Raw genomic sequence first — 27,759 nt, 5'->3', positions numbered from 1 at the left:
ATTACCTAATCCGCATACTTGAGATTAAGTTGACGAGCTAGCTCTGGTTGGAGAAATTACACTGGTTCTTATTCTCTAGTTTTTAATTCCTTCCTTAGTACTATCTGTGAGAAATCTTTAGTTTAGTTGATTGCCAAGGACCAGTCATATTTCGAGCTCTGGGCATGCACCCTTTTGACTGAGTTCTGCAGCATCCACCCGAATCCCGGAACTCAAGTCACGCCCTCGGTTCGTTACATCAACGGCTCGAGAGCTCATCCTTACTTCTCAGAGCTCTGTCTTCTATCTTTCTTTTGCACTCGATCGATATTACTATATTATCGATCAATATTTTACCTTCGAGCTGCTACAGCTTCTGATCTCCCCCCCTCCCTCTTTTCCCCACCTTCTCTATTCTCCCCACGTCAAAATGTCGAGTCAACCTCTCCTCCAAACCGCCCCAGGTAAGTCCTCCACGAAATCAATCCAATCCAAACAAACCAACAAACTAACCTTCAAAAAAGGCAAACGCATCGCACTCCCCACACGAGTCGAACCCAAAGTCTTCTTCGCCAACGAGCGCACATTCCTCTCCTGGCTGAATTTCACCGTCATCCTGGGCGGTCTGGCCGTCGGCCTGCTGAACTTCGGAGACCGCGTCGGGCGCATCTCCGCCGGCCTGTTCACCATCATCGCCATGGGGTCGATGATCTACGCGCTGGTGACGTTTCACTGGCGGGCGCAGAGTATTCGCAAACGCGGACAGACGGGGATTGACGATCGGTTTGGGCCGACCGTGTTGGCGTTGTCGTTGTTGGCGGCGGTGATTGTGAACTTTGTGCTGCGGATGAAGGAGATGTAATTTCATTCTCTCTCTCTTTTTTTCCTCCCCTTGGTTGTTTTGTTTCTTCCCGGTCTGGAACATCTCTTTTGTGACCGACCGGTGGCTGCTACGACTGTTTTTATACGACTGCCCTCTACGACTTCTCTATACATGGACAATGTACTCCACGGTCGATGCTGGCACAGGCCCACGAATGTACGCCAGCGGTCTTTGTGATTTTTGTTTGGTGCATGTTGGGAGTGGATAGACCATACGTTCTGGGGATGGGGTTGGCGATATAGATGCTCATTCTTCTTCATTGTTTTTTTATCCATTCGTTCATTCCAATGTTAAGCATGCTGTGATGTGTTTTCGATCAGATTGTACGGGACAAAATATCAACTTATCCTTGGGCTGTGGTCAGTAGAGATATTTATTTCTCTTATATAAGAGTTGAGACCATCATGTGATCGATAACGTAAGAACTTGGCATATCACACACGTGATATATATAGGATGGATAGCGGTAAGTGGCGAGTGGAGCGTCACTCCACTCTCTATCTACACCAGCGATCCACGACCTCCATTGATAGGCAAGTGGAGTCGGTGTTTCACGGGATAGATGGTGTGTTGAACATTGGTAGACTTGTTTGATCTATCCTGTATAGGAGGATACTATTGGGTTTGAGTACTGTTCCTGTCCTGTATCTTATCCACATTCGATACTAGTGAGTACTGTAAGTACTGTAAGTAAATAGTATGTATGGTACTTTCGGTCTAGAAGATAGATAATCAGTGGAAGATGATGGAGGATTGACGAAAGGTTGGGCGGGAGGTGGAGCTGTGTGCCGATCGTGTGTTATGATGTAATCAATATATGGACACTGGAGGGATTGAGACGGGGGAAGAGGGAGAGAATTAGAGGGATCTTCCCATGAGTTCTCTTTATATTTATAGTCTTGAGGATAGATAATAGAGAATGTAGAATGTAGGGAGAGTGTGTATGAGAGAAGAGAATGAAGAGAATGAAGAGAATGAAGAGAATGAAGAGAATGAAGAGAATGAAGAGCAAGAAGACAGAGAGAGTACCATGGATGAGTCCAGGCCCATGGCATCAGTGCATCACCGAAAGGGAGAAACCAGAGAATGGACCCACTTGGATACATCGGATGCATTCAGTGCTCCGGCATTGATTTGACGTGTCATCCTGGAACTTTTGGAATGGGACTGCCTAAAGCAGAGAGAAGGACAAAGAGAATCAGTCTCTTCTCTCTTCTCCCTTCTTCCTATCCCTCCTTTCTTCTCTTCTTCCTCTTCCATCTCTCCTATACGATACTCAAGAGCACTCTGTACACAGAAGTCTGATATCTGCCCAGAATAAGTTCCGATCGATTAATAATAGATTACGCCACCTGTTGACCTGTTTTGCCTCCCAAACATCCCCGCTCTTTCGGTCTCTCGCTCTCTAATCGATGAGTCTGAGACTGGTTTGACTTCCATTCCCCTCAAACCTTGTTCTTATTCCGTTATTTATTTATTTACCTTGGAATCTGATCTTACCTTTCCTTGGATCTCTAGTTGATTATTATTATTATTTTATTCTAGTTGATTGCTCTATCTATTCCATCTGTTTATCGGTCGATCGTTTCACGGTCATTCCTGTTTGTGATTGATTATTCCATTGTCTTTCAATCCATCCTTGGTTCTCTCTCTCTCTCTCCCTGTTCTTCCTCTTCCTCTACTTTCTTCTTCCTTCTTCTCCTCCTCCCTCTCCCTCTCCCTCTCCCTCCCCCTTCTCCCTTCTTTGTCTCTCCCTCTCTAACAACTTCCCCCCTACACCACCTACACCACTCCCCCAACACACTCCCCCAACACACTTCCACCTAACCTAATACATCTAATACACTGGTTTCTTCCTCGCAAACCCCTGGGTCCGATCGGCAACACCTACTCCCCCCCCCTAATTTCCCTCGACTCTCCACCTCCACACCCCATCGCTCTTCCCCGTTTCCTCAGATCCATTCCCTCACATCCGTGCCCAGATCGCTTTACATGCCCCAGTCCTCCTTCCTCCCCTAGTTGCCCCCTCCGACGTCAGAGCGCCCGGTTCCCCGTGGCTTCTAATCTCTCCGTCGTCTCTCCCAACAATATTCCTCATCCCGAATCTTACTCCCCCCTCTCGCATGGCATGTTTCGTCTGCTCCCTTGGTACTCTACGATCGGGGTCAACAAGGTGAGGCCCGAGGATTTCAAGATGTTCGCCACCTCGCCGCCCTGCGCCAACAACCTTCCCTTGCCGCCCTTGAAGCGCAAGCGCTCGGATTCCACCCACGACGCCACCGGTCGCGACGCCCCGGTCGCATCCAAGCTGCGCGTCGACAACTCACCCCCAGACCCCGCCCTCGTCACGCATTGCGCCCCCTCCCCCTCCCCCTCCCCCACTAGCGACCCAACCGCCCCCGTGCAGACCCCGCCGTCTCCCACCCATCGCCCCTCCCAGTCGCTCGCCACGGAACAGGCGCCCCGATCGGGCCAGGTCGACGTCGACCGACTGCGCGACACCCTGGGCGCGCAGCTCAGTCTCGAGGTCCTCTTGAAGCATAACGAGCTACGGTTGATTGACCAGGAGATCGCCAAGTGTCAAGTCGCGTTGGAGCAGTTGCGCCGATGCGCTGAGATCCCCTACCCCAGCGCGCAACTCGGGGGTTTGTCGCAGTCCGTCAGCAGTGGGACGGGGATGGCGGTCTATGCGCCTGGAAATGGTCCCGCGCCGCTGTCCCCGGCCCCCTGGGGCGTCACCGACGGTCCCTACACCCGACACTACGCGCGATGGCTCCTGCCCGATGCCCGCTTCGACGGAGGGGAACCCGATCCCGCCACGCCGCTGCTGTCCGCCAGTGCCGCCGGGGCCACGCCGGTGGAGGGTCGCTCCACCCGTGGCAACCCGGGCGACCTGGGCGCCCTGGCCGGCAAGTCGCGCCCCCAGCGCGGCTCCAGCATCTCGAAACTCCAGTCGCTGCCGAATGGCTATCCCGCCCCCAAGGAGAAAGCGGGACCCATGATCATCCGCCGGAAGTCGGACGGTATCATGGTCAAGCTCGTCTGCCTAGACTGTCGGCGCGACAACTTCTCGAGCACGCAAGGCTTCATCAACCACTGCCGCATCGCCCACGGCCGGAACTTTGCCAGCCACGACGCGGCCGCCATGGCGTCCGGCGAGACGGTCGAGGTGGATGAGGCGGGTGCCGCGGTGGGGGTCAAGAGCGAGACGCCTACTACTACTGCCCCTACTACAACGCCGGGGTACGTCCATCCGTTGATTCGGTCGGCCCATGGTATCGAGCCCCTCACGCCGGGTCGTTCGATGTCGTCGGCGGTGGAAACACCGCGGCCGACGGGTCCGTCTGTTCCGGCCAAATCGACGACGCCGGCCACCACGGAGGGGCTGTCACCGCACACGTTCTTGGGATCGCCCGACACCCCTCACCTGTCGTCTTTGATGCGCCATCGGGGCGTGGGGCTGGACCTCGATCGATTGGTGGGGGAGGCCAAGACTACGGTCGATTTGAGCGTCTATCCATCGGACGAGGGCGAGTCCGACAGCGAACCCGAACAATCCACCCCTCACACGGTCGGGAATTCCGGCCCGCCGCCGCCGGGCGCCGGGGTCGGCCGCCAGCCGATGCGCACGACGGTCTCGCAGACGATGTCCCGACGGCCCGGCAGCCGGAAAGGCGTCGATCCGCCCAGCCATCCGACTCCGCTGGAAACCCTCACCCCGACGCGACCCGGACCCTCCTATCCGTCGTATGGGCCCCCGCCGCTGGCGAACCCGGGCCCGGGCGATGCGCTGCGGGACGCGGACAGCATGGATCGGACGGCGAACCTGAGTCCCAACACGATGGAGTCGACGCAGGCCCCCAGTCTCGTCAGCGACGATGACGATTACGGGGTGGCGTCCGACTCGGAGAGTCCGGGGCCTAGTTCGTCGGAGGCAGGCGACCACGACGACGAGTTCAGTCACGTGGACGTGGAGGACGAGGAGGCGGCTACGTCGACCGCGACGACAGACCCGCCCAAGACGGATCCCATGGCCAGTGCCGCCGCGCATCCCCCTGCATCGCTGTCCCGATCGTTAGCGCGGGGTGGCTCGCGGGGGAAAGGCCGACTGGTGCCATCCTCCCTCGTCCCGATGCAGCGGAACAAGGACGAGAAACGGGTGAGCTTCGTCAGTCCAGACACGAGTCCGAGCAAGGGCAAAAAGGAGGACCGTCGCAAGCCGGACCAGTCATAACTTAGATTTTCTCCGTCTTTTTCATTCTTCATTCTTCACTCTTCATTCATCATTCTCCCCTCTTGAATCGAGGGCTAGACGCCTCTGTTGTAATGTGGTACTCTCTCTTCTCTTCTTCTCTTTGCGACCCACGGAGCACCTGGAACCGGTGATCTTGAGGGTCAATGTTTCGGATGGTTCTTTTTTATTCATTATTTGTACTGGCGAGCGATTCGGGATGGCTTTATTTTTATTTTATTCTATGGATATGGTTATGGATATGGATTGAGGCAATGAAGTACATGATGCGCTGTACCTGTTATGACACTGCATATTATATGTAGTCATTGATTTGTACGTAGTAGGAAGTATGGAGTAATAGGTATTTTTTACGAAGTACTTTGTATGTGTGCATGTATGTGTGTATGTTAGCGGCGGAGCATAACGGCATTACTGCCAAGCTAAATACAGATATTAATTACTTACCTAGATTGCGGACCCTTCCACCTTAATTCGCGACGACTCAGTACACACAGATACCTACTCTATCCATCCATCCATCCAATCAACCAACAACAGAATGGCGGTAACGAGACGATCGACCACGGCCTTATCTTCCACGCGCCAGAAGAGCCAGAAAGAAAGCCAAAAGGAGGAACACAAAGAGGATGATCACAAGTTACAAGAAGCGATTGAAAAAGAACCAGGTGATGAAGATAGAGATGGGGATGGGGATGGGGATGGCAGTGAGGAAGAAGAAGAAGAAGAAGAAGAAGAAGAATCACCCTATACCCCCCAAAGCATAACCCTGGAAACGTTCACGCGCCTCCTTAGTTTGTACCCTATGACGTGGGAAGCTGCTACGCGTCAGAAGCTTGCTGAGGGTGGGAGGAGGGGAGGGAAGAAGACGAAGAGTATCTCTATGGAGGAAGAGCAGGAGAGTAAGTGTAAGGGTAAGGATCAGGGTAAGGGTAAGGAAGAGCAGAACCATTTGATTGAGGGTATCATGGAGGGGTTGGGGGAGTTGGATCGGTGGAGGTATGAGCTTGTTGGTGTTGATGTATCTGGGTCTGGGTGGATGGATGATGTTGGTGATGGTGATGTTGATTTGGGTGAGGATCCGGAGGATGAGATGGTGAAGGGGAGGGTGAAGAAGGCGAAGATGAATGATTTGAAGAAGGAGAAGAAGAAGAAGGGACCTGAGGGGAGGTGTCTGACCAAGGATGATCTTGTGAGGTTGATGGAGTGGAAATTGTATGTTCCTTTCCCCTTATTCCCCTTCATCCCCTTTGGAACTGTTCGATTTATACATGCTATATACATGAATCTATTGATATGTTTGTATGTATGTATGTGCGATGCGATACCTAACAACTACACAGACAACGGGGCGTCCACCGACCCGCTCTACTAGGCATGATCAAAAGCAACCCCGACAAAACAGTCGAGCAAGCCACGAGAGCAGCACTAGCTGCATTACCTGGAAAAAACCTCTCTCAACAAAACAAACCCGCACACGGCAGCAAAAACCCAAATCCAGAAGGACAATTCCCCCAAACAAGCCTAACAGAGTTAATAAACCCCCTCCGCGGGGTGGGCATCGCAACGGCCTCACTCATACTCTCTGCCGTGACGGCCCACAATAAAGGAGGGGGAATCCCATTTTTCAGCGATGATGTGTATCTGTGGTTGTGTATGGGGGAGGTTCCTCGTTTGAGGAGTGAATTGGCGAGAGAGAGTAAGGAGAGAGTGCAGAGGCGGAAGAGCTGTTATAAGCGTCTTGGAGGGGAGTTGGCGCTGAAGTATAATGTTAAGGAGTATGAGGGGTTGTGGGAGGCTGTGCAGTTTTTAAGGGGGAGGTTGCTTTGGGGGGTTGAGGATGGGAAAGAAGAGGTGGTGTTGTGTACAAATATTGAGAAGGTGGCGTTTGTGTTAAGGCATATTGAGCTTTCTGGGTTTGTGAGTGAGGGAGGGGAGGGGTTGGTTTCTGTTGATAGGGGGTGTTTGGGTGAGGAGAAGAAGGGGGACATGAAAGAGGAGAAGCAGAAGAGAGGGAGAGTTGAGGAGAGTGTAAAGGAGGAGGTTGGAGGGAGGAAGAAGAGGTCGAGGAAGGGTTAGCTTTGTATATACTTCATATATCCATCTACTACAGAGTATGTAGTACATACTGTACACGATATCCCGTCATGTAGTATGAGATCAGTTTTGAGAGTTGTGAATCTAATCAGCGCATGCAGATCAGATCTACTATAATCTTTAGAGTCCAGGCTAGAAATTATCAATCCATCTAAAGTACTTGTAGTATACTGTATACTGTATACTAGTGAAGCCAAAAGATGTATAAGGATAATTAGCTAATCACACTAACTTGGTTCGACTTCATCTCCACTTCTCTCCATTTTCCGCTCCACTTCCTCCTCCACTTTCTCCCCCTTCCTGCTCGGCACATCCTTTGATTGTCCCGACTCTGGCTGACCCAGAATCATTCTGACCATGGAAGATCCCATTACCATGGATATCCTGCACAATGGCAGAACAGACACGCCTTCAAGACATCCCATACCTCCAGCACATCCGCATATACAACCATCGGGATAAATAAGGGATGCCAATGTATATCAAGCGCTCGCTCTCCACCGATCGTCAGGTTAATCAACTTATGTGGACGGCTTGATTGGCCTTCTTCCTAGCCCTCCCCACGTGTGTGGTTTCCACCCTCTTGGCACTTCGTCACCTTTTCCTGCCCTGTCATATCCGCCCATGGATTTGGGATAGATGGGACTCTGGTTTACGGTAGAGCTATGCAGGAACTGCTGTCACGATGTGGGCTATCTCCACTGTACTCGCCGGCACTTTGCCCCTCGAGTCCTCAGATAGGGTCGTTCCCCCGTCCTTCTCTGTGCTTCCATGCTAATGGGTAATAAAATCGGTCCTGTATATCCTGTTTTATGGAACCACTCCGTCCCGTCTCCTGAACTCCTGGGTTCGTTTTCCGTCTTAATTCTTTAATTCTAATTCTTATCTTACGTTATTTTATCTCTTCGGAAAATCTTTCTTTCCCTTTCTACTTTTACCCACCTATCCTCTACCCCATTCATTGTCTCCTTCGGCATACTTCTTAACGTCATCTCGATGGGCTGGTTGTTCCTATCGAGTCTCGTGCGTTCCCCCTCCTAAATGGCCCATATCCTCCTCTACTGGGCCTTTCTGCCGCTGCTGGCTTCGGCGTTCTCATGGCATAGCTGGTGGTATGAGATGGGCGTCTTTGGCGCCCACCCCACCCTGAAGCATGTCTCGTTTGATCAACAGGCTCCTGAGGTCAACGTGCTCCAGTGGGATCCCCGCTGCGAAGATGGCTATGTGCTGTTGAGTCCGCGGGGGCGTTTCTACCCCGAACCGGGGCCGTTGATCTATGATAACCGGGGGAATCTGGTCTGGATTGATAATAAGTTCGGAATGGTGATGGATTTGAATGTGCAGCATTACAAGGGTCAGAATTATTTGACCTTTTTCACTGGTGATGATGATGGGACGCGGGGCATTGGTTCATACTATATGGTTTGTTTTCATTTTTTTTCTCTTTTTTAGCACGTTTGGTTTCCAAATCTAACATCACAGCTCAATTCCTCCTACGAGGTGGCTCACGTCGTCTCCGCCGCCAATGGCTACTCCGGTGATGTCCACGATTTCAAAATCACCGACCAAGGAACCGCCCTCATGACGATCTACGAAATCTGTCCCATGGACTTATCTGCTGTGGGCGGCCCCGAAGATGGATGGGTGTACGACGGCCTCTTCCAGGAGATCAACATCGAAACCGGCGAGCTCCTGTTTGAATGGCGCGCACGCGACCACTACGCCGTCGAGGAAACGTACTTTGAACGCGCCGAGGAGAAAGGCACGGGCCCGACGGCCGGCAAAGCCTTCGACTACTTTCACATCAACAGCATCGCCAAGGACGCTCACGGGAATTATCTCGTGTCCTCGCGATACATACACACGGTGACGTGCATCAGCCCGTCAGGGGATGTTCTCTGGATCCTAGGTGGCAAGCGCAACATGTTCAAAGACCTATCGGACGGTTCCGCCACCGAATTCACCTGGCAGCACGACGCCCGGTGGCTGTCAGACAATGTCATCACGTTGCTGGACAACGGGGCACACGAGCACCTTCAGACAGCCGACTTCTCGCGGGCCTACATGATCGAGCTGGACTTCGAGAACTGGACCGCCAGGACCCTCCACACCTACGAGAGCCCAGGCCACTTCAGCAGCCACTCGCAGGGCAACGTGCAGGTCTTACCCCGCACAGGGAACGTGTTCGTCGGCTGGGGCAAGCCCTCGGCGTACACCGAGTTCAGCGCCGACGGCGAAGTGCTGTGCGATGCGCACTGGGGGCCATCCATGTTCTTCTGGTTCGGCTGGATCAAGTCCTACCGCGCGCAGAAAGCGATGTGGGTGGGACGGCCGTCCACGCCGCCGGACGTGGTGATGGACGGGCAGAGTCGGACGGTGTACGTGAGCTGGAACGGGGCGACGGACGTGATCGGCTGGGTGATGCAGCGGGCGAGCCGCAGCGATGCCGCGAGTGGGGAGTTTGAGTTGGTGGGATATACCTCCAAGGAGGGGTTTGAGACGAGTATCGTGGTGCCCGATGAAGCCGAGGGACACTATCTTCGCATGGTAGCGGTAGACCAGGAGGGGGAGACATTGGGAATGACACGGGTGTTCAATACTGCAGACGAGGTAAGTCCCTGTACTATTGTGAGTATTGAAGAAATACTAACTGGATAGACACCACACGTTACGTTCAGCGGTCCATCGCAGGCGAACCTGCAGCACACATTGCTGGCAGCATGTGGATTGGGGGTAGTGCTGGCTGCAGTCTGGAAGGCAAAGCGACGAATATTGATCCTGGGGACGAGGTGTGGACGATCTGTGTATGATAGAGTTTGATACCCTCCATTAGTACTGTACTATATTATTCAGTAACTACCGTCTATAACTAGTACTATATCTATAGTACTATACCATATTCTATAGTACTATACTATCCTATAGTATACCATATCCTTATCTAAGTATAGCCCAGATCAGTAAATGATGTAGTCCAGACAATCTCACTAACCCGATCGGGAGTTATGCACCGATACACCGAGCATAACACCAAAACAGTTAGCGGCTGATTACCACATCACATCATACACATGGAATTTCACCACACCATACCACCATACCTACTGTCTCGACAGTTGACACTCATATTCGACAATTGAGTCAACCACGACACCGACTCGAGCCTACAGAAACGAACCAAACACAACCCCCAAACACTCCTCCAAACATCTCCCCCGGAAACCCCCCCAAAAAGAAAGAAAAATGGTCGACATCGTCCCCCTAACCTCCTACCCCTCCTACATCGACCTCCTCCCCTCCATCCAAACCTGCAACATCACCAACCTCCCCGAGAACTACTTCCTAAAATACTACCTCTACCACGCCCTCACCTGGCCGCAGCTGAGCTTCGTCGCTGTCGTCCGCCCCAAGAATGGCTACACCCGGACTACCGGCAGCGGGGCTAGCGGCCAACCCGACCTCTCAGGCCAATACCCCAAGGTCGTAGGCTACGTGCTTGCTAAAATGGAGGAGGAGCCCACGGACGGGAAGCAGCATGGGCATATTACGAGTTTGAGTGTGATGAGGACGCATAGACGGCTGGGGATCGCGGAGAGGTTGATGAGGATGGCTCGTTAGTTCCCCCTCCCTTCTTCTTCCCTTCGTTTTTGTTCCTTCGGAACATGAGCATATAACACACAGTGAAACATGTTACTAATGTGATGGTGATGGTGATATATAGAAAGAGCAATGTCCGAATCCCACCGCGCAAGCTACGTCTCGCTGCACGTGCGCGTCTCCAACACCGCTGCGCTGCGCCTGTACCGCGACACGCTGGGCTTCCAGGTTGAAGACGTCGAGAACAAGTACTATGCGGACGGGGAGGACGCCTACGCGATGCGCATGGATCTGTCGGGCCAGTGGCTTGATTGGGAGGAGATCGAGAGGCAGGATCGGTTGCGGGCGCAGAGTGATGAGAAGGAGGGGGATGAGGGCGGGGAGGTGGGCGAGTTGGGGAAGAAGGAGGATGGGAAGGAGGAGGAGAAGATGGTTAAGGTTAAGGTTGGGAGGGGGTTGGGGGTGGGGGATTTGGTGGAGAAGAATGAGAGTCAGGCTGTTTGATTTTTCTGTCTTATTTTATCAAATCTACTCCATTCATGGTTTACTCGTTTCTTTTCAATTGCTATGTCTGGGTAGGATGTCTATGATGTACATGAGACTACGGAGTAGACGGAGTAGATATACAAGTAACAACAGAGCTATGTCTTTCGTCATTCAAAACACGCTGTAATCAACCTAATAAATAGTAAAAACCAATCCCTAAACCTAGCTAATACATGCATCCGAATCTCTAACACCGTGAGCCAATTGCTCAAACACCATGAGTTAGTGGTTAAAACAAGCAATGTGCTAACCCATAACAAGCAAAAACAGGACCCCTCCAACTACCCCCTCTGCTTCTTGTCCCGCTGCTGCTCAGTCGGGTGCTGGTTTTCTTTATTCCCCGACTTGACATCTGTGCTGCTCTCCTTGACTTCCGTACTGCCTACAGCATGAGACACCGTGCCCTCAACACGAGAAGACCTCGTACTGCCCTCCACATGAGAAGACCCCGAACTAGGCGTATCCACCGAACTGATATCACTAACCTCCGACTCCGCCCCGGACCGTCTCGACGGAAACGATGCAAACGACTGCACTGTAGACCTGCTCTCGCGGTTCGTATCCAGCTCAAGGTTCTGCACCCGCTGGTCGAGCGGGACTTCTCCCTCGTCTTTTGCTTGAGAACGGCGCTCCTGACGTCGTCGCGCGTGCTTCATCCTCCGTCGTTCGCGCTGCTCTGTCCTTGCGCGTCGGAGTACGTCCCGGAAGGCTTTCCGTGTCGCTCGTGTCTCTTCTTTTATTGCTCGTCTGTCTGCGGCGCTGCGCTGGTGTTGCTCGGGCGAGTCCCATCTGCGCCAGTGGTTGCGAGGTGGAGGTTGTCGGGTTTGTTGTCGGGACTGGCGGAGGGTGTCGAGCTGCCGGCGGAGGTCGACGGCTGCGTCGTGGAGATCGCGGCCGTGGTGCTCGTCGAGGGAGAGGAGCTGTGCGCGCACGGTTGCGAGGTCGGAGCTGCTTAGGTCGGAGGTCGTGGAGAAGGAGTCGATGGATGAGAGGGATGTATCTGATGAGGTGGAGTCTGTGGAGTTGCGACGAGGGCGTTCTAGTGGTGATGCTGGTGGTGGTGCGGTTATGGCTCGCTGGCTAGGGGTGCTTTCTACAGGGGTCTCGACAGCGATGGCTTCCGCCGGTTCAGCGGGAGCTACGGTGGCGCGCCCTGGCTCAGGATACCGGTAGCCGTAGAGGCTGGCATAGTATGCCTGGAGGCGAGCGTCGTAGTCGGACTGCGGGTAGTTATACCCCGGGTACGGATTATCCACCTTTCGACCCTGAAGCCCAGCTTGCTCCTCGATCCAGCGACCGTGCGCCATGGCCTGCTCTTCGACCTGTCGGCCGTAGTGCTGCGCCTGCGCGCTGATATGGTCGCCGTATTGCGCCGCCTGCTCGCCGATGCGTTCGCCGTACTTCTGCGCCTGGGATACGAGCGACGTCATCCAGCCTAGCGGGCCTTTCTTGGAGTCTTCCTTCGACTGCTGAGGAGAAGGCCAGTTGTATGGATACGGCTGTGGCCGCTGCGGCTGGTAGGGATACCCATGCATGGGCGCGGCGGGGGCGTTCGCGTACCCGTAAAACGCGGGGCCACTGTATGGCGCATACGGCGATGGAGGCATCCGTGGATGCGGGTAGGCATGAGCATGGGGAAAATTGCCGACCGGAGAAAATGCGGGGAGCTGTCTGGGGATCGTGTACGGCCCGGGGCTGGAAGGAGGACGACCGCGCCCAGCCTGCGGGACCAGAGCCGTCCGGTTCTCCTGAGATGCCCTCGTGGCCGCGGGATAGCACTTCGGACAGAGGGGAGAGACCGGGCCGGATTGAGGGTCAGTCACGTAGATATAAACAAGACGAGCCGCTCGCGGCTCGAAGAAGTAGTGGTTCCACTCCGTCACGACCGCTGATATTCGCATCCGTCGCTGCTCGTCCGTCTCCTGCGGCCGGTCCTTTCGATCGCGCTGGATCTCCGCCCGTAACTGTCGCGGCAGCTGGCCGGACACGGAGGCAGGCCCAAGGTGCGGCGGGAACAGGTATCTGAGGAACATGTCCCAGTCCTGCTGGGCGATGTCATCCGATCGCGTATTCCAGCATCGCGGTCGACGGGGAAAGTCCTTGGCCTGACTCCGAGGGTAAATGGTTAAATGGTGCTCCAGGACCGGCTTCTCCTCATCCACCGTGGGGACGGGTCGTTCTACAAAGTAATCCGCCGCGGAGGAGAAGTTCGCGGGCCGATGACGTGCGGTCGCGGCGGAGCCAGTCCCGACCCCAGGACTGGATAGAGAGGGTGGCGAGGGGAGATTTCCACCACGCAGACGAAGCGGATTCACCTCCGCCAATGCAGACGGAGTTCGACGGGGTTGGGCTAGTAACGGGTCAACGGCGGAGTATGGCGGCGGCGGAGCCTCCTCGGGATCCATCGCGGGAGGAAGGGGTATCCGTGGTGTTGGGGATATGACAATATAGAGTGGCGGAAATGGCAACCTAGGGTAATCAACGGTCGTCCACCGTGCTTATGACGAGGACATCACATCCGTTTCCCGGATGCACGCACGCACGCACCCACGCGCTGATCGGAAGGCAACAGGATTATGGGGAATCCACCCAAATGGGTTCGTCAGTGGTCAGGCACGAGAACGGTGGAGACTAAACTAAGGTACCGAGTCTTGGGCGTTAAGCAGTCGACGAGCAGCAAATTGCGTCAGGATGGAGAACGAAGAGCGTCAGCAGAGGCGGAGATGAAGTTGAAGATGAAGCTGAGCCCGCGGGTGCCTCAGGCGGCGGTGGCTTTGTCAGAGGGCGGCTGTCTGATTGGTTGGTGGCTGATAAGCTATTGTTATGTCAGGTGATTTCATTACTACATACGACAGGTATACGTATATCAGTATACATGCATAATATTCAATATATATAAATCAGGATCTATTGATATCAATTAGGGGGTATATACTATTCTACAGTGAGAGACTAACGAGGCTGTTCAAGCGTCCTCTCAAGACTCAATGCGACACCTTAGGCATAGTCCCAGTCCGGTTAGCGCGATCCAACAGACTAACAAACTACTCAAATCGTCTCCATCTCCATCTCCATCTCTATCAGAATATCCTCACCCATACAACCTGGCAACTCATGCGTCTGCCACATCCACCACAGATCTCACTTCACTATACCAATATTTAGCTGACTCTCGAGCACTAATACAACCCCACAGAATACACAGGCAAGTCCCATCCCATCCATCCCACTACACCCCTCACCTCCCCTCCAACCTCTCCAAAGATGCCAAACCTGGTAAAAGGTCAGACAGCAAAGACCAAGAAACCACACTTCCCACAAAGCCGAAGGTACTACTCACATCATACACAACTCAAACGTCAACAAACCCAACAACCCAACAACCCCAAACCGACCGTTCTTCAAACCCCTTCCAGAATCCCTTCTCCACACGCACCGCAACGCAACGCAGCGCAACGCGCCGCTCTCCCAAAACCACTATCCAGTCGAGAATGAACCGCCCTTGTTACTTTGTCTTCATATCTTCTTTCCGGAGTCCTCTCTTCTCGATACTTTTCTTTTTCTCTACTCTCTATACTCACTCTCAACTGTCAATCTCTCTCCCGAAAAAAAGGAAAAATTCCAAACACATGCTTAACGTAAAAGGCAAAGGACACAACCTACAAGACCACCGGTCCCGTCCTGGGAAGATCCATGTGTACAAAAAAAGTGAACTGTTCTCCCTTCTTACCCGTTCAGCCCTTTCTCCCTCCGCCTGTCCTTCTCCCTCATCATCTATCCATCTCTGGGTTGGTGGACGGATGAATGATAGAATTGATAGACGAGGATTAGTCAGACGTTCGGAACGAGAAGCACGAACAGACCAGCCACATACTGGAGTTTTCGGTCCGCTTTTTCTATGAGGAATTTCGGAAACTAATGGCTGTGGCGGACATTTTCGTGGGTTGTTTTGTTGGGTTTGGGAGAGAGAGAGATAGTGTGAGAGAGTGGGTGAGAGAAAGAGAGATTGAGAGGTGGAGAGAGGAGAGTTGGATGGAAAGAGGAGCAAGGATGAGGTAGTGAGGGTAGGGGAAGATGACATTGGATGGATGGTTCCTTTATCTCCTGTGGGGTAAGGGGAGGGGGAGGGGTGTTGTTTTGTTGTCGTTGTCGTTGTCGTCTTGCGGAGATGTGGAATCTGGGGTCGGTTTTGGGGAGTGCAGGTTTGGTTTGCTGGGGGGTTGTTGACGGGGCTGTGAGTGTGATAGTACCGCGGTGGGATGGCGTGGGTCTTGGTTTGGATGATGACCCATATTGAAACTGAAAAGACCTGAGGAGACCCCCCTTCACTTTATCGTCATTTGCACCTTGACTGTTTTGTCATTGGCTAACTTGGGAAATAGTGTTTTATTGGTGTGATCCCATCCATAGATAGATACATAGATAGCTAGGGAGAAAGTTGTTATACATCACGTTTACAGTATAGCACCCTAAATCAAATCATTCCATTCCTGTCGAGATTGCTAGCAACACATCGCTCTGACTCCCCATAGCGTAAGGTTACCCTCAATACCATCCCCACACTCCAGGTACACGTTTCACTGCCACAGCCACTGTCCACCACTCCGGCAAGTCAGCCTCAGTCTCTGCCATCCAGCCCATCCGCCTCAAGCCCGTCGCCCACTGTGCATCGTAGCGATAGAAAACAAATACAAAGATCAAAGCAAGTAACTCGTGATAGCACATGGAAGCATGCACTAATTCTGCCATACATCACTCCCAAAAGTTTGAGATCGACCGATGTGCTGGCACTCGTCTCCCGGGAAAGACCTGTAGAAGCGGACGCATGAACGGCGGGACCGCATGTCAGTCACGCCCCGGTAGCCATTCCATTCGGATCCCTCAATTCCACTGCGTAATTCTGACCGATCCGACGGTCTCATAAGAATAGCCTATACTCGATAAGCTTTTGAATCAATAAAAGAAAAAAGAAAAAAACTGACCAGTCGGATGGTAAACCTGCTGGTAGGTAGATTGTACAGATGTGGCGCGCCAACCAGTGAAAAGAGAAAAAGCAAACAAGCCAGGTCATACCCGGAAGGAAGAAACCTCGGCCGGTGGCAAGATGGGAGGTACCAAAAAGGATCAAGGATCGAGGTCACGCCGGAGCGGGTCTCGGGTTGAACCACGTGCGTCAGACTGCTGAATCAGGGAGGAATGCCGCTCGTGGCGCACCCCCTCCGCCGGAGCAGTTCATTTGGTATCATCCGTACCCTCCGACGGCGGAGGGCCCGAAGAGGCCGCGGGGGGAGCCTGCGAAGGCGCTTGAGGCCCCTGGGGCATGGCGTTGTAGCCGTTGCTGGGCGTGCGGTGCTGATGGGGCGGATACTGGTGCACCTGGTGCGGACTGGACTGGAAGTGCTGCTGCTGCTGCTGCTGCTGCGGGTAGTTGCCACGGGCCGGGGGACCTGTCAAGGGTCAGTGATGAGTGCGGGGACGTCGCATGGAAATTACGTACCGTGACCGGGCTGCTGGCCCGCGTACAAGGGCTGTCCGTGCTGCACCGGGGACATGAACATGACCGGCTGCGGCGGCTGACCGGATTGAGATCCCTGATGCATCATCATCGGGGCACCCCGGCTGGGACTGGGATAGCTGCTGTGCGGCTGGGGGGCCCATGTTGCGGATAGACCTGGGCCGGGTTGGGGGAATACATCTGCATCTGCGGCGTGTACGGAGCCATGCCCTGGGGCGCGCCCATGTAGGGTCCACTGGACGGTTGCTGGACCATCATGGGGGCCCCGCCCATGGCGCCTTGGGGCCCCAGGAATTGAGGCGCGCCCGGATATTGTCTCATGTGCGCCGCTTGCGGGCCACCCTGGTTCATGTACATCTGGGGCATCGTCTGCCCGAAGGCAATCTGCGCGTGCGGCATCATCGGCGACGGGTAGCCTTGTTGCATCCGGGGCGACGGGAACATCTGCGACGTGGACGCCGACATCTGCATCCGATGGGGGTCATCGAAATGCGGCGGACCGGACCCGTGGTGCTGCTGGGGATGGAGATGAGGCCCGTGCGGGGGTCCCGAGACAGGGGGCATCCCGGGCGTCTGGGGAAACGGGAAGGGCATGGGGGCCGGTTGGGGCGCCTGCGGGTTGGATGCAGACCGGTGCGGGGAGAGGATGGGCATGGCCGGCGCCTTGAACATCTGCTGGTAGGTCTTCTCCTCGTTGCCCGCGGGGACGTTCCACGTGGGCAGGGTCTTATAGGCCGGGGGGATGCCGCCGTTGAAATTATAGTGATCTTTCGTGTCCGGATTCTCGGCCACTTCCTTTTTGGCGCGCTTGATGGGGTTGAACTGGTCTTTCAGCGACGGCCGCTCGGCGATGGGGCGCGGCTTCTTGGCACCGAAGAAGGCGGCCGGGCTGGTGGCACGCGACACGGAGCGGCCCCGGGTAAACGGCGAGGAATTGGACGAGGCCGCCGGAGTGAAGGTACTCGCCGTGGGGTTCGGCTTGAATTCGAGTGCGCGCACGTTGAACTTGGTCGACGCGGCGGAGGTGGGGGTGTGCGTCTTGCTCGGGCTGGCCGCACCGGCGAGGTCCCCCGCCGGGCCCGTGGGCGGCAGGCGTGCCTCGTTGATGGGCAGGGGTGCGGGAACAGGACCCGGGGCCGTCCCTTTCCGCTGTTGCAGATTGTCGGCCAACCGGTGGCTCAGCATCCCCGTCGCCGGGCGGCCGAGGTGCATGTTCTGGTGCGGCGGTCGGCCGCCCGCATGGGGGCCCGTCGGCGGGAGCATCTGGCGACCGCGAGGAAAGCCAGGGCGGTCGGCCTGGGGGGCGGTGGCGGCGGGAGCAGCAGCAGCGACGGGAGGCACCGTCGCCCCGTTGTCGTGGCGCCCCGGCCCCGGGGTGCGGTTCGCAGGTTTCCGATCGGTGGGGACGGGGGAGCTCTTGGATGAGGCGGGGTTCTTCGCACCGGTCTGGGCACGCTGGAGGATCTCTTCCTGCTTGTGCGGATCCTTGGCCAGGATCGGCACCAGATCTTTCGGGATGGGCGCGTTGAGTTTGAAGCTCTTGGAAAAGACCAGGAGTTCTTTCAATTTCATCGAGCGGTCTTGGGAGGCCTGGTTTCGGCGGCGTTCTTGCAATTTCATCTTCTCCGAGTTGGCGAATTGGCGGAAGTGGTCCAGCACCTCCGTCTCCACGTTGGCCGATGCATTTTCAGCGCCAGCACGTTTGGGAGCCCCCGCTGCCGTGGGCAGGACCTTTGCCGGCGCTGATTTCTGTTCCGCCTCGGGGGCCGCACTCGGGCCGGTCGTGGATGGCGCCACCGGTGTGGGGAGTTGGGCGGCATCCCTGGACGGTCCGCTGCTTGGGGCGGCATCCTTGGGGGTGCTCACCGGTTGCTGCGCCGGGGCCACGGGCGCATTGGCATTCGCGGACGGCTGCGTCCCAGCTTGTCGGCGCGCAGGTGGGGTATACTTGTTCGGCTGTCCCGACAGCAGGGGCGGGAAATCCTTCTCGTCACGGCGCACACCGCTGTACTTGTCTTCCTCGTCACCACCAGCCTCCGCGGCGATAACCCCTCTTTCCTCTCTGACGTGCGCGTTATCGACATCGGTTCCTTCAATTTCACGGGCGATGCGAGCGGCTTCGGCTTCCTTCTCCTTATACGCGGGGTCCGAGCGGTCAATGCGGGTGGTGTATATGTTTTCGTCGTAGCTACTGGTGGCTCCGAACAGTCGAGCGTTCGTTTCGAATTGGTCCCAGCCGGCCGAATGCGAGGCGCTCTCCAACGATAGATCGACGTCCGTGTCGGCCGCGGGTTCCCACTTTTGTAAGGTCCGTTCGCGCATCGCCAGGTTTCCGGAAATGTCGGCATCGGTTCTGAAGCCAGCAGACGCGCCTGAAGTCTGTTAGAAGAAGAAAGAAAAAGAAAAATGAGATGATCGAGCCGAGCGGATGGACGGTACTCACCACTTGGGGCCTTTGCCGTGACGTCGGAAGTAGAAACATTCGGTACAGATATCTCGACAATATCCCTGGCATCGAGTGATACGCTGTGATCGGGCGCCGACCCTAGGAAGGGGGTCGCGGGCTCACTGGCCCCGTTCGTCTTGCCTTGTTCCTGCTTTGGCAAGCGCTGGACCATCTTGAAGACGAAGGAGGTCTCGCTGGGTTCAAGGGAGGAGGAAGAGAAAATCCCGGAGAATCTCTCGCCATTTTTCATGGTGATGGTGGCATGAAGTCCCTGGGTAGGATTAGCTCCGTTGACTTTCCCCTGGGATCGATGCTGGCAGAGTGTCCGCTTACAATGCAGCTGGTGACCAAGAAGACCAGACGATCATGGGCGTGAGCGTCAGCCGTATTGGACTCCTTGGACGACATTTTCCCTCTCTGTGACATATTTCCGTTCTGTTGAGAGTACGAGGCTCGTTGAGTGATTGGGTTGGTGCCCTGAGTCCAGGCCTTTTGCGAGTTGCTACGCCTGTGGGACGACCCGAATTAGTTAACGTATGGAAAGAGAGAGAGAACAGACACTGTCGGAATGATAGGAGCCAATTCGTGGATCGAGAAGAGGAGGGTGTTGGCGGTGCAAGCACCATAGTGGGACAAATGAGAGGCAGAGGGGACCCCACAAGGGACTACAAGGCCAGGCGACCTAGCCGCTCGATTGATCGCAGGGAAGGAAGGAGTGGCCAGGTCATGCTCCTGCACGGCGACCGGGGAGCCAACCAGCAGTCACGAATGGAACCCAGTGAGTTCCCAGTGCATCCCCCATGAGTACCACGCGAATCAGGAAGGGTAGACCGGGGAAGGTTATGGGAAATTGTAACCAGAATAGTAGGTAGGTAGTAGAGACAAGACGACATACCGTTGGCCAGTTTCCAGCGGGCTCCCGGACTGTCGACGGCTATCGGAGGCCTTGGGCCTCAGCGACGACCGACCGGAATTCTGCGAGGACGGGTTGCCTGACGCATTGTTGGTCGGCACAGAGTTGACGGTGGAAGCCATCTAGCTCGATGGACCGGAATCGATTGACGCACACGTCGTGGGAAAGGTGGATGAGCAACTGCCAAGCTGTAGAGGAACGATGGGAGAGGGAGGCTCCAAGCCACAACAGACACACCGCCTACGCTAGCAGAACCAGAGAAACCGGACGGGCAAGAGGGAGGGAGGGGTAGGAAACAGTGGGAAATAAAGAGGAAAGTGGGGGTAGGGAAAAGGGAATTGGGGGGGAAAGTAAATTGGGGAATTTGGAACCAGAAGATCTGTGAACCACGGCGGAGAGAGGAGGAAGAGGAGGAGGAGGGGGGAGGTCACGGGACCGGGGGGGAGCAGACACCAAAAGAGTGGAAGAATGAAGCGAGGGAGGGAAAGAGAAGAAGAGAGGAATGATCCACAGGCGAATGGAAAAGAAGAAGAACAAGAGGGAAGAAAAGGGAGGAGGAACTCAAGGGAGAGAAGAGAGTTAAGATGAAAAAGCAGAAGTAGGAAGAAGCAGTAGAAGGAGAGGAGGAGGAATGAGGGAAGTTGTGTTATACTGTCAAACCAATGGTCGGTCAGGCCATTACTGACCGTACGGGAGGAATACACAGTGGTAACGATGGCTTCTTTGACCTTTCCTTTCGACATCTCCCTTCTTTAGACTGATTCTTCTCTTTTTTCTTTCTAAAGACTGATAGAAACTCAGTTGAATCTTGACAATAATATCCCTCCATTCTTCTGCAACCAATAGGCTGGTCAATATTGATCAATGTGGCTATATAACAGGATGGATATAGTCAATATAAATAACAGATATCAAATGAAACCTCCAGTGACAATACAGTGCCTGGACCATCAACCTCTCTCTCTCCCCTTACTGAGGATTCTACTATGCATGGTGTCCAAACAGCCAGTCCACCGCCACAATCATCATGACTTGAACATGGATCATCCCTTTCATCCTGGTAGGAATGTATTATTTTATATTATACGGAGTATATTATATGTTATATACGGAGTACATATATAATATAACCCTAAGATACGACTAAAACATGCCGAATTCTCCAGCAAGGAGCTTCATCCTGCCAACACATCCCCCCCATACGACTCATCTTATCCGTGATCAGGCTGACCTGGAATGGCCGAACAGGCTGAGTAGGTGAGACAACACACTTGCTAACAATGGAAAGAGAAGGTCCCTCTCTAGGCGTCCACAGGAAATTCGAAGAGAGAATCTCATTCGGCTCCGAAGAAATTCATCGCCTCAAACTGACAGCAGTCAGACCGGGTCATTGACAAATCACAGCCATCAACCCCATCTCGAGATTACAGGGATCATCGGCGGTCTATGCCAAGGCGCGCAGGGTTGGGATCTTCTATGACTGGCCCACCCGGGATTCTGTTCCCCAGTCCCCACAGGGAAAAGATACGGTTGGATCATGGATGATGTGACAGTCAAAAACAACGACAATAACAAATTGATACAGCCTGATCGTTATGGATTTAACCCAATGGACTGATGACGTTCATCGAGATATGCATACCGGATTATTCAGAAACACGGAAGGTTATGTCAAAGTATAGAGATAGTCATCTGTCGGACATTTGTTAACCTTATTGATCAGCTTCAATTACAACGATCATCTAATTACCATTTCTCGTAACCCGACTGTTGATAAAGGGGACACTATGAGAGAGAGACATATTATTACTAACGGAATCAACCAGTGGAAGATCTGGTTACTACAGACGAGTCGGTCCCGTGGATGACTGGCACTGCAGACAAAGCAGTCCAATACCTGACAAATGGGGCTGAACCCTGCTGCCAGCCGATCTTATCCTCCCGAGTCTCACGAGTCTAACCCAGTCGCATGACAAATTGGTGGTTTATCTATGCGCAGAAGAATGAAAGAAGGCCGACTTTATGCGTGATGTTGAATTATTCGAACTATTGCGCATTGATCACCATTCTAAGCATTCTGTTGCCCCGGCATAATACAATGACCAAGAGTAGATCACTCTCAGTGAACCAGCAATCTACCTATTCCTGACTGGTACCTTTTCGTCTTCCATGGCAATGTCTATGGGATAGTAACCGTCCGGTTATCTAAGACTTACCCTGGATTTTGACGCGCCTGTCAGCTCTGATAACGTGGAATTTTATGCAAATTAGCCTCATCGATCTGACTTTCGCAACTCCCATGTGATCGATTGTCTCTCACCCTAGACATGTACATGGACCTTTCCTATATATCGCTAATCCAATAGACTAACCAACCGAGATCTATGTAGAGAGAGAAACCAAGGCATCCAAGGTATTGCGGGGTGTTAAAGATCTATGTGTTCAGACTAACCCAGATAGGCAAAGCTAACCCGAACAGGAAACGCCAAGTGACAACCTCAGGCACTGCATCCAAAGACAGGCAGAGCGCGGCCTCAGGCCAGTCGTCCTTTGGCTCCACGTTTGTTTCAGCGTCAACTTTCCTATCTTGTCTCGCTCTCTTCTTCTTCCTCTGCCGATCCCTCTCTCCCTCTTCTGCCTTCTCTTCCCCCGTCACTCTCCACTTCATCCTCATCCTCATCTCTCGACTCCCCAAACCCCCCTTACCTCCCAGCCATACGACAACCGTCAGCCCCAACCCCCTTGGTGGTTTCACTATTTTCCCGCCTCCCGCAATCATCTCCCTAACCCGACCCTACTGCTCCGTATTGCGGACTATTATTAGCGTTGACCCTCCCACGAGTTCCATCACCTCGTGCTCGACTGTTTTTAATTTAAAAAAAAGAGAACAAAAAAAAAGAAGACCAAGAAAGGCAAAGGAAGGGACAGGGAAAGGAGAAAAAAAAAGAATACGAGAGTCCTGAGTTGACTCGACACATGCATTCCTCCTCTCGCTCCCAGCGCAGCCCGTCAGCCCAACACTTCTCATCCGCCTCGGGCAGCAGTGTCGATTCCACCATGACTTCCTTATCTTCTGCGCCACGCAGTTCCTCGAGTTCGGCCAGGTCGCAGCCGTCGAGAAGTACCGTGGTGAGTGAACCCCCTCGGATACCCTTCTGACGCTGGTTTTCCAGCCACTCCTCCCGACGCGTGCTGACCTCGAGCTAATCCTCCGGTCCTTGGCACAGCCCGATAAACAAATCTCGCAGATCGAAAAGAGCGTCACCCACCTGCTGGTCGCGACGAAGCAATTGCTCGAAACGTTGACCCAGTGGTCTCGGAGACAAGCGTCGGAGAACGATGTTTCGGATATCTACGTGCGCCTAGGCTACGAATTTAATCTCGCCTGCCGTTCATTCAACGCCATCGGGGTCGATACATCCGACCTCGGCCCCGTCCCGGATCTTCTCCGGAGCATTCTCGAAGACACCCTGAGTCAGGACGCGTCCCCCCAAAGTCTGGACCGGTTCCTCCCCCGCATTCGCGATATCATCATCAACCTGCTGCATGGCCTCAAGAAGAAGCAGGCGCGTTTGCGCTCGCGGCAACAGAGGGAGGACGGTCGCCCGCTGCCCGGTCGCCAGGCCAGTGCGGGAAGTGGACAAGCCGCCATGAACCAGGCCTATGAGGAGACCGCTTCCACCGTGACGTCGCCAAAACGCTCCGTACGTCGCTATGGAAGTAGTGGCTCTGCAGAGGACTCGCCCGGGCGGCCCGAACGTCGCCGACCGCCCAACTGGGCGATCCGAGGGGATCCAGCTATTCGGAAAGGGAGGCGTTGAGGCGGGAGACCCAGAACATTCTGTCGCAACCGTCTCCGCTCGAGAGTGAATTTTCCGCCAAAGCATCGACCCCCGGCAGCGTGTCCGGCTATCCAACACCGCCGCCGCCGCCGCCCCCAAAACAAGACGATGCGCTCGGTGCCTTGCAACGGAGTGGGGAGTTGGAAAGACGCGCGTCTCGGCGATTTTCCGCGTATCAGATCCAGAAGCACCTCGGCACCTCCTCCAACGGGGTCCCCGTGCTTCCGACCCAGAACTCTCCCATCCCTAATCGAGGTCGGGACGTGCGTGAATCCCTCAACGCGGTGCGGCTCCGCGGCCCGACCACTCACGGTCGGCAGCGTTCAACCAACCGTGCCAATGACACTTCCAGCGCAAAATCCGCACCACCACCACCAGCTCCGCCGGCCGTTCCCAGCGTTGACGCGACGGCGGTGAAATCACGGAATGACTCGGTCTCCGAGCTCCCGGCCAACGGTGTCCCCGTCGCTGACGACCAGCCTCAGCCGCGCCCGGGGGGTGATGACGAGGGCAGTCCTTCCCTCAAGAAGGCACCGACCTTGCCTCGTCCGGAGGAGCCGTCCCTGGGCGAGGCGTTCGAGCCGACGAAGGAGAGCCCCTCAGAATCAGGGGCCTCCCCGACGACCCCAAAGTCCGAGCAACGACGGCCTTCTACTGAAGCCTCCACACCTCCCCCGATATCCCAATTCCCGGCCGACCAGCCGTCTCCCGGCAAGGAACTCACCCTGTTTCTCCAGTACAAGAGCAAGATCAAGAAGTACGTCCTTCCCGAAGGCTATAATGGTTTGACCATCGGCCGACTCCAGCTGGCCTTCATCGAGAAGTTCAACTGGAACACGCACAGCAACGGAGCGGATCTCCCGGAGCTCTACGTCCAAGATCCGATCTCCGGGATCCGCCATGAACTGGAAGATCTGAACGACGTCAAGGACCGGTCGGTCCTCGTGCTGAACGTCGACATGATCGATGAAGTGAAGAAACACTTTGATGACGAGTTCGGCGGAGTGCGCCGCATGATCGAAACCATCAAGGGTGCGCTGGAAGGCCAGGAAGGGATGATGCAACGGGTTTCGGACCGCCAACTGGAAGCCGCAAAGGAAATGGCCCGTCTCGCTGCTACGCCGCCCGCGCCGGTGGCGGGCGCAGCGCCGGCGGGTGCAACGACGAAGCACCGCCCCATCACGGGCAGTGATGGCCAGCTGGCGGAGCTGCAAAGCCTGCGACGGGACCTTGCGGTGCTGCGGCAGACGTATTCAAGCTTCTCGTCCGACATTGCTGGCTCGATGAGCGCCATCCGCACAAAGGCGAGCGGGATCAAGTCCGTCGCGGCAGATGTCGCCGTTCCCACCTTCGAAGGCGACGCGGGTCGTGCCCGCGTCAACTCAGGCAAGAAAGGGCTCGCCGAGGAGTCCGAGCGGCTGGTGGCCCGCGTCGATGATCTGCAGGATCTCGTCGAGGACCTCCGTAAGGACGTGGTCACTCGTGGCGTGCGGCCGCTGCCCCGCCAGCTGGAGAGTGTCAGCAAAGACATCAGTACCGTGACGAAGGAGATTCGCAAGATGTTAGACTTCCTGAAGAAGGAGAAACCTATCTGGACTAAGATCTGGGAGAAAGAGCTCCAGCTCGTCTGCGAGGAGCGCGACCAACTTACCATGCAGGAAGATCTCGCGGCCGATCTCGAGGACGACCTGGAGAAAGCATCCCAGACCTTCGCGCTGGTCGAGCAGGCCACGAAGCAACAGGCCACACAGAACAACACCACTCCCGGGCCAGGCGGGGTGGTCTTGCGCAGCACTTCCCGCAACGTGGTGATCGACCCGGCCGTGGACCCCGTCAAGGCCAAAGACGGCGTCCTCGGAGAGGTACGCGCCCTGCAGCCCAACCACGAATCCCGCCTGGAAGCCATCGAGCGGGCGGAGAAGGCGCGCCAGAAGGAGCTCGAGAACCGCCGCATCGGGCTCTTCCAGAAAGAGCTGGGGACGTTTGTCGAGGAAGGCAAGCTGAAGAAGAGCGGCGGCGTGGAAGAAATCGAACGGCTGCGGAAAACCAAGGATGACCGGATCCGCAAAGAAGTCTGGGAGCGGCAGCAAGCTCGAGCGGTGGAGATGGAGAAGATTGCCGCTGAACGGGCGGCCGCCAAAGCAGCGGCCGCACAGGCCGAGACGGACAATCCGGCGTCTGGCGACGAGGCTCCCGATGCGAAGGCCGACGAAAGTGACGACGGACCTGCGGAGAGCAAGGGCGAAGACGAAGACGACACACGGGAGAAGACATCGTCTCCTGATGAGGCCGAAAAGAAAGAAGGCGACAAGGATGAGGAATCCACGAAGAAAGACACCAACGCTGCGGACTCTGAATCTACGTGATGCTTCACTGGAATGGTGTCTGTAATCCTTCTTTCCTTACCCGCTGCCTTACCCGCTGCCTTCTTCGTTCTCGTCTTTCTTATGTTTTGGTCCTCCACGTCTTGCATAGACGAATCCCTCTCATTCATCCTTATATTACCCTTCGACTCAGTGTTTTCTTTCTCCTTTTCTTTTTTGACCTTTTCCCTTCCTCCCCGATCCAAACCCACAGCTATATTGCTATTGTTATTGCTATTGTTCTTGTTTTTGTCATTGTCATTGTTATTGTTGTTACCTTGTTTTCGATATCCCCGTTTGTCCATTTTTTTCCTGCCAACGATACCCCGCCGCCTTATGGCCTGTTATGATAACACTGTGATGACACCTTAGGGGGGTTTGTCTTTATTTACCTATTTTTTTATTTATACCTATATCGTATGACCTTATTTGCTAAAAAATTAAATTCTGTGTTGGTTTCTCTTTTTTGATAATAATTATTAATTGACTTGTCGTATTTCTTCACAGTCAGTCAGCTAACTTACAAACCCTTTTCTGTGTTTTTATCTTTCCTTTAAATCCTAAAGCCTCTTTAGTCACTGAGTCACTTTAAGGTCATCAAATTTATCATCCTCTTGACTGATTTCATCAGTCATTCCACAGGGTTCAGTCAACTTGGATATCCTCGAGGTGCAGGGCATCTTAATGCTCCCCGGCCCATATGGCTGAATAGGTCTCGGCGAGCATTTCGGCAGACATGAATTTAGAAACCAGATCAAGCGCGTCATCTCAAACTACAATGATGTCGTCAAATGTTTACAAATTTTGTACACGACTGACAGATTCATGCCTTTGGTTGAGGCCCTCTTGACTATCTAAGATAGAGATAGTTTTGTATGCATGAGATGAGTGTTCTTGTTAATGAGAAGAAGTTGCTTTTGGGAAGAGGCTGTCTGCATGAAGAAGATATTGCCTAACAACCAGAAGCTAAATATTACCTGCAAGAAGGAGAGAGTTCGGTGTTTGCGGACTGAAAGCCATCCGAGGATAGAACACTAGATACTTTATGATCTTGGATAGCTTCATGTTTGCCTGATTGACAGAGTATATGGACTTATAAGATATATAATTAGCTAGGCATTAACTGACATGCAGTGTTTTTGCTATATGAAACCAGTCCTTAGACTTTTCATATCTTTATAATCTTTTGCAATCAAATATATAATTTGAAGTTATCAATATCATCACTATTTTCCACTGCCTTGTCTTTGAACCCACAATTCTGACTCTTCATGTCAAGACAGGCAGGTGAAGCCTGAGGTCTGACAATCCTTCCTAATACAATGA

At 54.2% G+C, this 27,759-nt stretch overlaps 12 protein-coding genes across 12 annotated transcripts; 7 read left to right on the top strand and 5 right to left on the bottom strand.

Annotated features, from left to right (window-relative positions):
* Positions 1-116: 116 nt before the first annotated feature.
* On the top strand, positions 117-1,216 carry P168DRAFT_293258 (putative vacuolar transporter chaperon Vtc1). Its single transcript, XM_024837771.1, has 2 exons — positions 117-443; positions 504-1,216. The coding sequence occupies exons 1-2, from the start codon at positions 410-412 to the stop codon at positions 839-841; spliced, it is 372 nt and encodes a 123-aa protein (XP_024689467.1). The 5' UTR covers positions 117-409; the 3' UTR covers positions 842-1,216.
* On the bottom strand, positions 1,217-2,072 carry P168DRAFT_66158 (uncharacterized protein). Its single transcript, XM_024842086.1, has one exon. The coding sequence runs from the start codon at positions 1,975-1,977 to the stop codon at positions 1,528-1,530; it is 450 nt and encodes a 149-aa protein (XP_024689466.1). The 5' UTR covers positions 1,978-2,072; the 3' UTR covers positions 1,217-1,527.
* A 984-nt stretch (positions 2,073-3,056) lies between these two features.
* Positions 3,057-7,193, top strand: P168DRAFT_243418 (uncharacterized protein; the record flags this gene model as incomplete). The annotated part of the gene is made up of 4 exons (XM_024833861.1): positions 3,057-5,034; positions 5,855-6,177; positions 6,280-6,329; positions 6,458-7,193. The coding sequence occupies 4 exons, from the start codon at positions 3,057-3,059 to the stop codon at positions 7,191-7,193; spliced, it is 3,087 nt and encodes a 1,028-aa protein (XP_024689465.1).
* A 751-nt stretch (positions 7,194-7,944) lies between these two features.
* P168DRAFT_66131 (arylsulfotransferase family protein) lies at positions 7,945-10,075 on the top strand. Its single transcript, XM_024842085.1, has 3 exons — positions 7,945-8,633; positions 8,694-9,821; positions 9,870-10,075. The coding sequence occupies exons 1-3, from the start codon at positions 8,253-8,255 to the stop codon at positions 10,029-10,031; spliced, it is 1,671 nt and encodes a 556-aa protein (XP_024689464.1). The 5' UTR covers positions 7,945-8,252; the 3' UTR covers positions 10,032-10,075.
* Positions 10,076-10,454: 379 nt separating this feature from the next.
* P168DRAFT_330168 (peptide alpha-N-acetyltransferase complex A subunit ARD1) lies at positions 10,455-11,312 on the top strand (the record flags this gene model as incomplete). The annotated part of the gene is made up of 2 exons (XM_024841550.1): positions 10,455-10,824; positions 10,933-11,312. 2 exons carry the CDS (start codon positions 10,455-10,457, stop codon positions 11,310-11,312), a joined length of 750 nt encoding a protein of 249 aa, XP_024689463.1.
* Positions 11,313-11,456: 144 nt separating this feature from the next.
* On the bottom strand, positions 11,457-14,055 carry P168DRAFT_293254 (uncharacterized protein). The gene has a single exon (XM_024837770.1). The coding sequence runs from the start codon at positions 13,757-13,759 to the stop codon at positions 11,636-11,638; it is 2,124 nt and encodes a 707-aa protein (XP_024689462.1). The 5' UTR covers positions 13,760-14,055; the 3' UTR covers positions 11,457-11,635.
* Positions 14,056-14,258: 203 nt separating this feature from the next.
* On the top strand, positions 14,259-15,347 carry P168DRAFT_66088 (uncharacterized protein). Its single transcript, XM_024842083.1, has one exon. It carries the CDS (start codon positions 14,342-14,344, stop codon positions 15,254-15,256), a length of 915 nt encoding a protein of 304 aa, XP_024689461.1. The 5' UTR covers positions 14,259-14,341; the 3' UTR covers positions 15,257-15,347.
* P168DRAFT_66089 (uncharacterized protein) lies at positions 15,348-15,759 on the top strand. The gene has a single exon (XM_024842084.1). It carries the CDS (start codon positions 15,439-15,441, stop codon positions 15,649-15,651), a length of 213 nt encoding a protein of 70 aa, XP_024689460.1. The 5' UTR covers positions 15,348-15,438; the 3' UTR covers positions 15,652-15,759.
* A 63-nt stretch (positions 15,760-15,822) lies between these two features.
* Positions 15,823-16,375, bottom strand: P168DRAFT_330165 (uncharacterized protein). The gene has a single exon (XM_024841549.1). The coding sequence runs from the start codon at positions 16,101-16,103 to the stop codon at positions 15,900-15,902; it is 204 nt and encodes a 67-aa protein (XP_024689459.1). The 5' UTR covers positions 16,104-16,375; the 3' UTR covers positions 15,823-15,899.
* A 211-nt stretch (positions 16,376-16,586) lies between these two features.
* P168DRAFT_321923 (uncharacterized protein) lies at positions 16,587-16,912 on the bottom strand (the record flags this gene model as incomplete). The annotated part of the gene is made up of 2 exons (XM_024840525.1): positions 16,587-16,801; positions 16,852-16,912. 2 exons carry the CDS (start codon positions 16,910-16,912, stop codon positions 16,587-16,589), a joined length of 276 nt encoding a protein of 91 aa, XP_024689458.1.
* A 44-nt stretch (positions 16,913-16,956) lies between these two features.
* Positions 16,957-20,350, bottom strand: P168DRAFT_321922 (uncharacterized protein; the record flags this gene model as incomplete). Its single annotated transcript, XM_024840524.1, has 4 exons — positions 16,957-19,241; positions 19,313-19,586; positions 19,649-19,823; positions 20,211-20,350. The coding sequence occupies 4 exons, from the start codon at positions 20,348-20,350 to the stop codon at positions 16,957-16,959; spliced, it is 2,874 nt and encodes a 957-aa protein (XP_024689457.1).
* Positions 20,351-23,285: 2,935 nt separating this feature from the next.
* On the top strand, positions 23,286-26,762 carry P168DRAFT_307290 (formin-mediated actin nucleation enhancer; the record flags this gene model as incomplete). The annotated part of the gene is made up of 3 exons (XM_024839097.1): positions 23,286-23,357; positions 23,402-23,916; positions 23,964-26,762. The coding sequence occupies 3 exons, from the start codon at positions 23,286-23,288 to the stop codon at positions 26,434-26,436; spliced, it is 3,060 nt and encodes a 1,019-aa protein (XP_024689456.1). The 3' UTR covers positions 26,437-26,762.
* Positions 26,763-27,759: the final 997 nt, after the last annotated feature.

This window comes from Aspergillus campestris, assembly GCF_002847485.1.
Source record: "Aspergillus campestris IBT 28561 chromosome Unknown P168scaffold_13, whole genome shotgun sequence".
Lineage (NCBI taxonomy): Eukaryota > Fungi > Ascomycota > Eurotiomycetes > Eurotiales > Aspergillaceae > Aspergillus > Aspergillus campestris.
This window is presented reverse-complemented; position numbering and strand designations above follow the sequence as displayed.

Coding starts and splice junctions, on each gene's coding strand:
- P168DRAFT_293258 (XM_024837771.1), top strand. CDS start 410: ATGTCGAGTCAACCTCTCCTCCAAACCGCCCCAG. Junction 444..503: donor TCTCCTCCAAACCGCCCCAG/GTAAGTCCTCCA, acceptor CCTTCAAAAAAG/GCAAACGCATCGCACTCCCC.
- P168DRAFT_66158 (XM_024842086.1), bottom strand. CDS start 1,977: ATGCATCCGATGTATCCAAGTGGGTCCATTCTCTGGTTTCTCCCTTTC.
- P168DRAFT_66131 (XM_024842085.1), top strand. CDS start 8,253: ATGGCCCATATCCTCCTCTACTGGGCCTTTCTGCCGCTGCTGGCTTCG. Junction 8,634..8,693: donor GCATTGGTTCATACTATATG/GTTTGTTTTCAT, acceptor CTAACATCACAG/CTCAATTCCTCCTACGAGGT. Junction 9,822..9,869: donor TGTTCAATACTGCAGACGAG/GTAAGTCCCTGT, acceptor CTAACTGGATAG/ACACCACACGTTACGTTCAG.
- P168DRAFT_293254 (XM_024837770.1), bottom strand. CDS start 13,759: ATGGATCCCGAGGAGGCTCCGCCGCCGCCATACTCCGCCGTTGACCCG.
- P168DRAFT_66088 (XM_024842083.1), top strand. CDS start 14,342: ATGCGACACCTTAGGCATAGTCCCAGTCCGGTTAGCGCGATCCAACAG.
- P168DRAFT_66089 (XM_024842084.1), top strand. CDS start 15,439: ATGGATGGTTCCTTTATCTCCTGTGGGGTAAGGGGAGGGGGAGGGGTG.
- P168DRAFT_330165 (XM_024841549.1), bottom strand. CDS start 16,103: ATGGCAGAATTAGTGCATGCTTCCATGTGCTATCACGAGTTACTTGCT.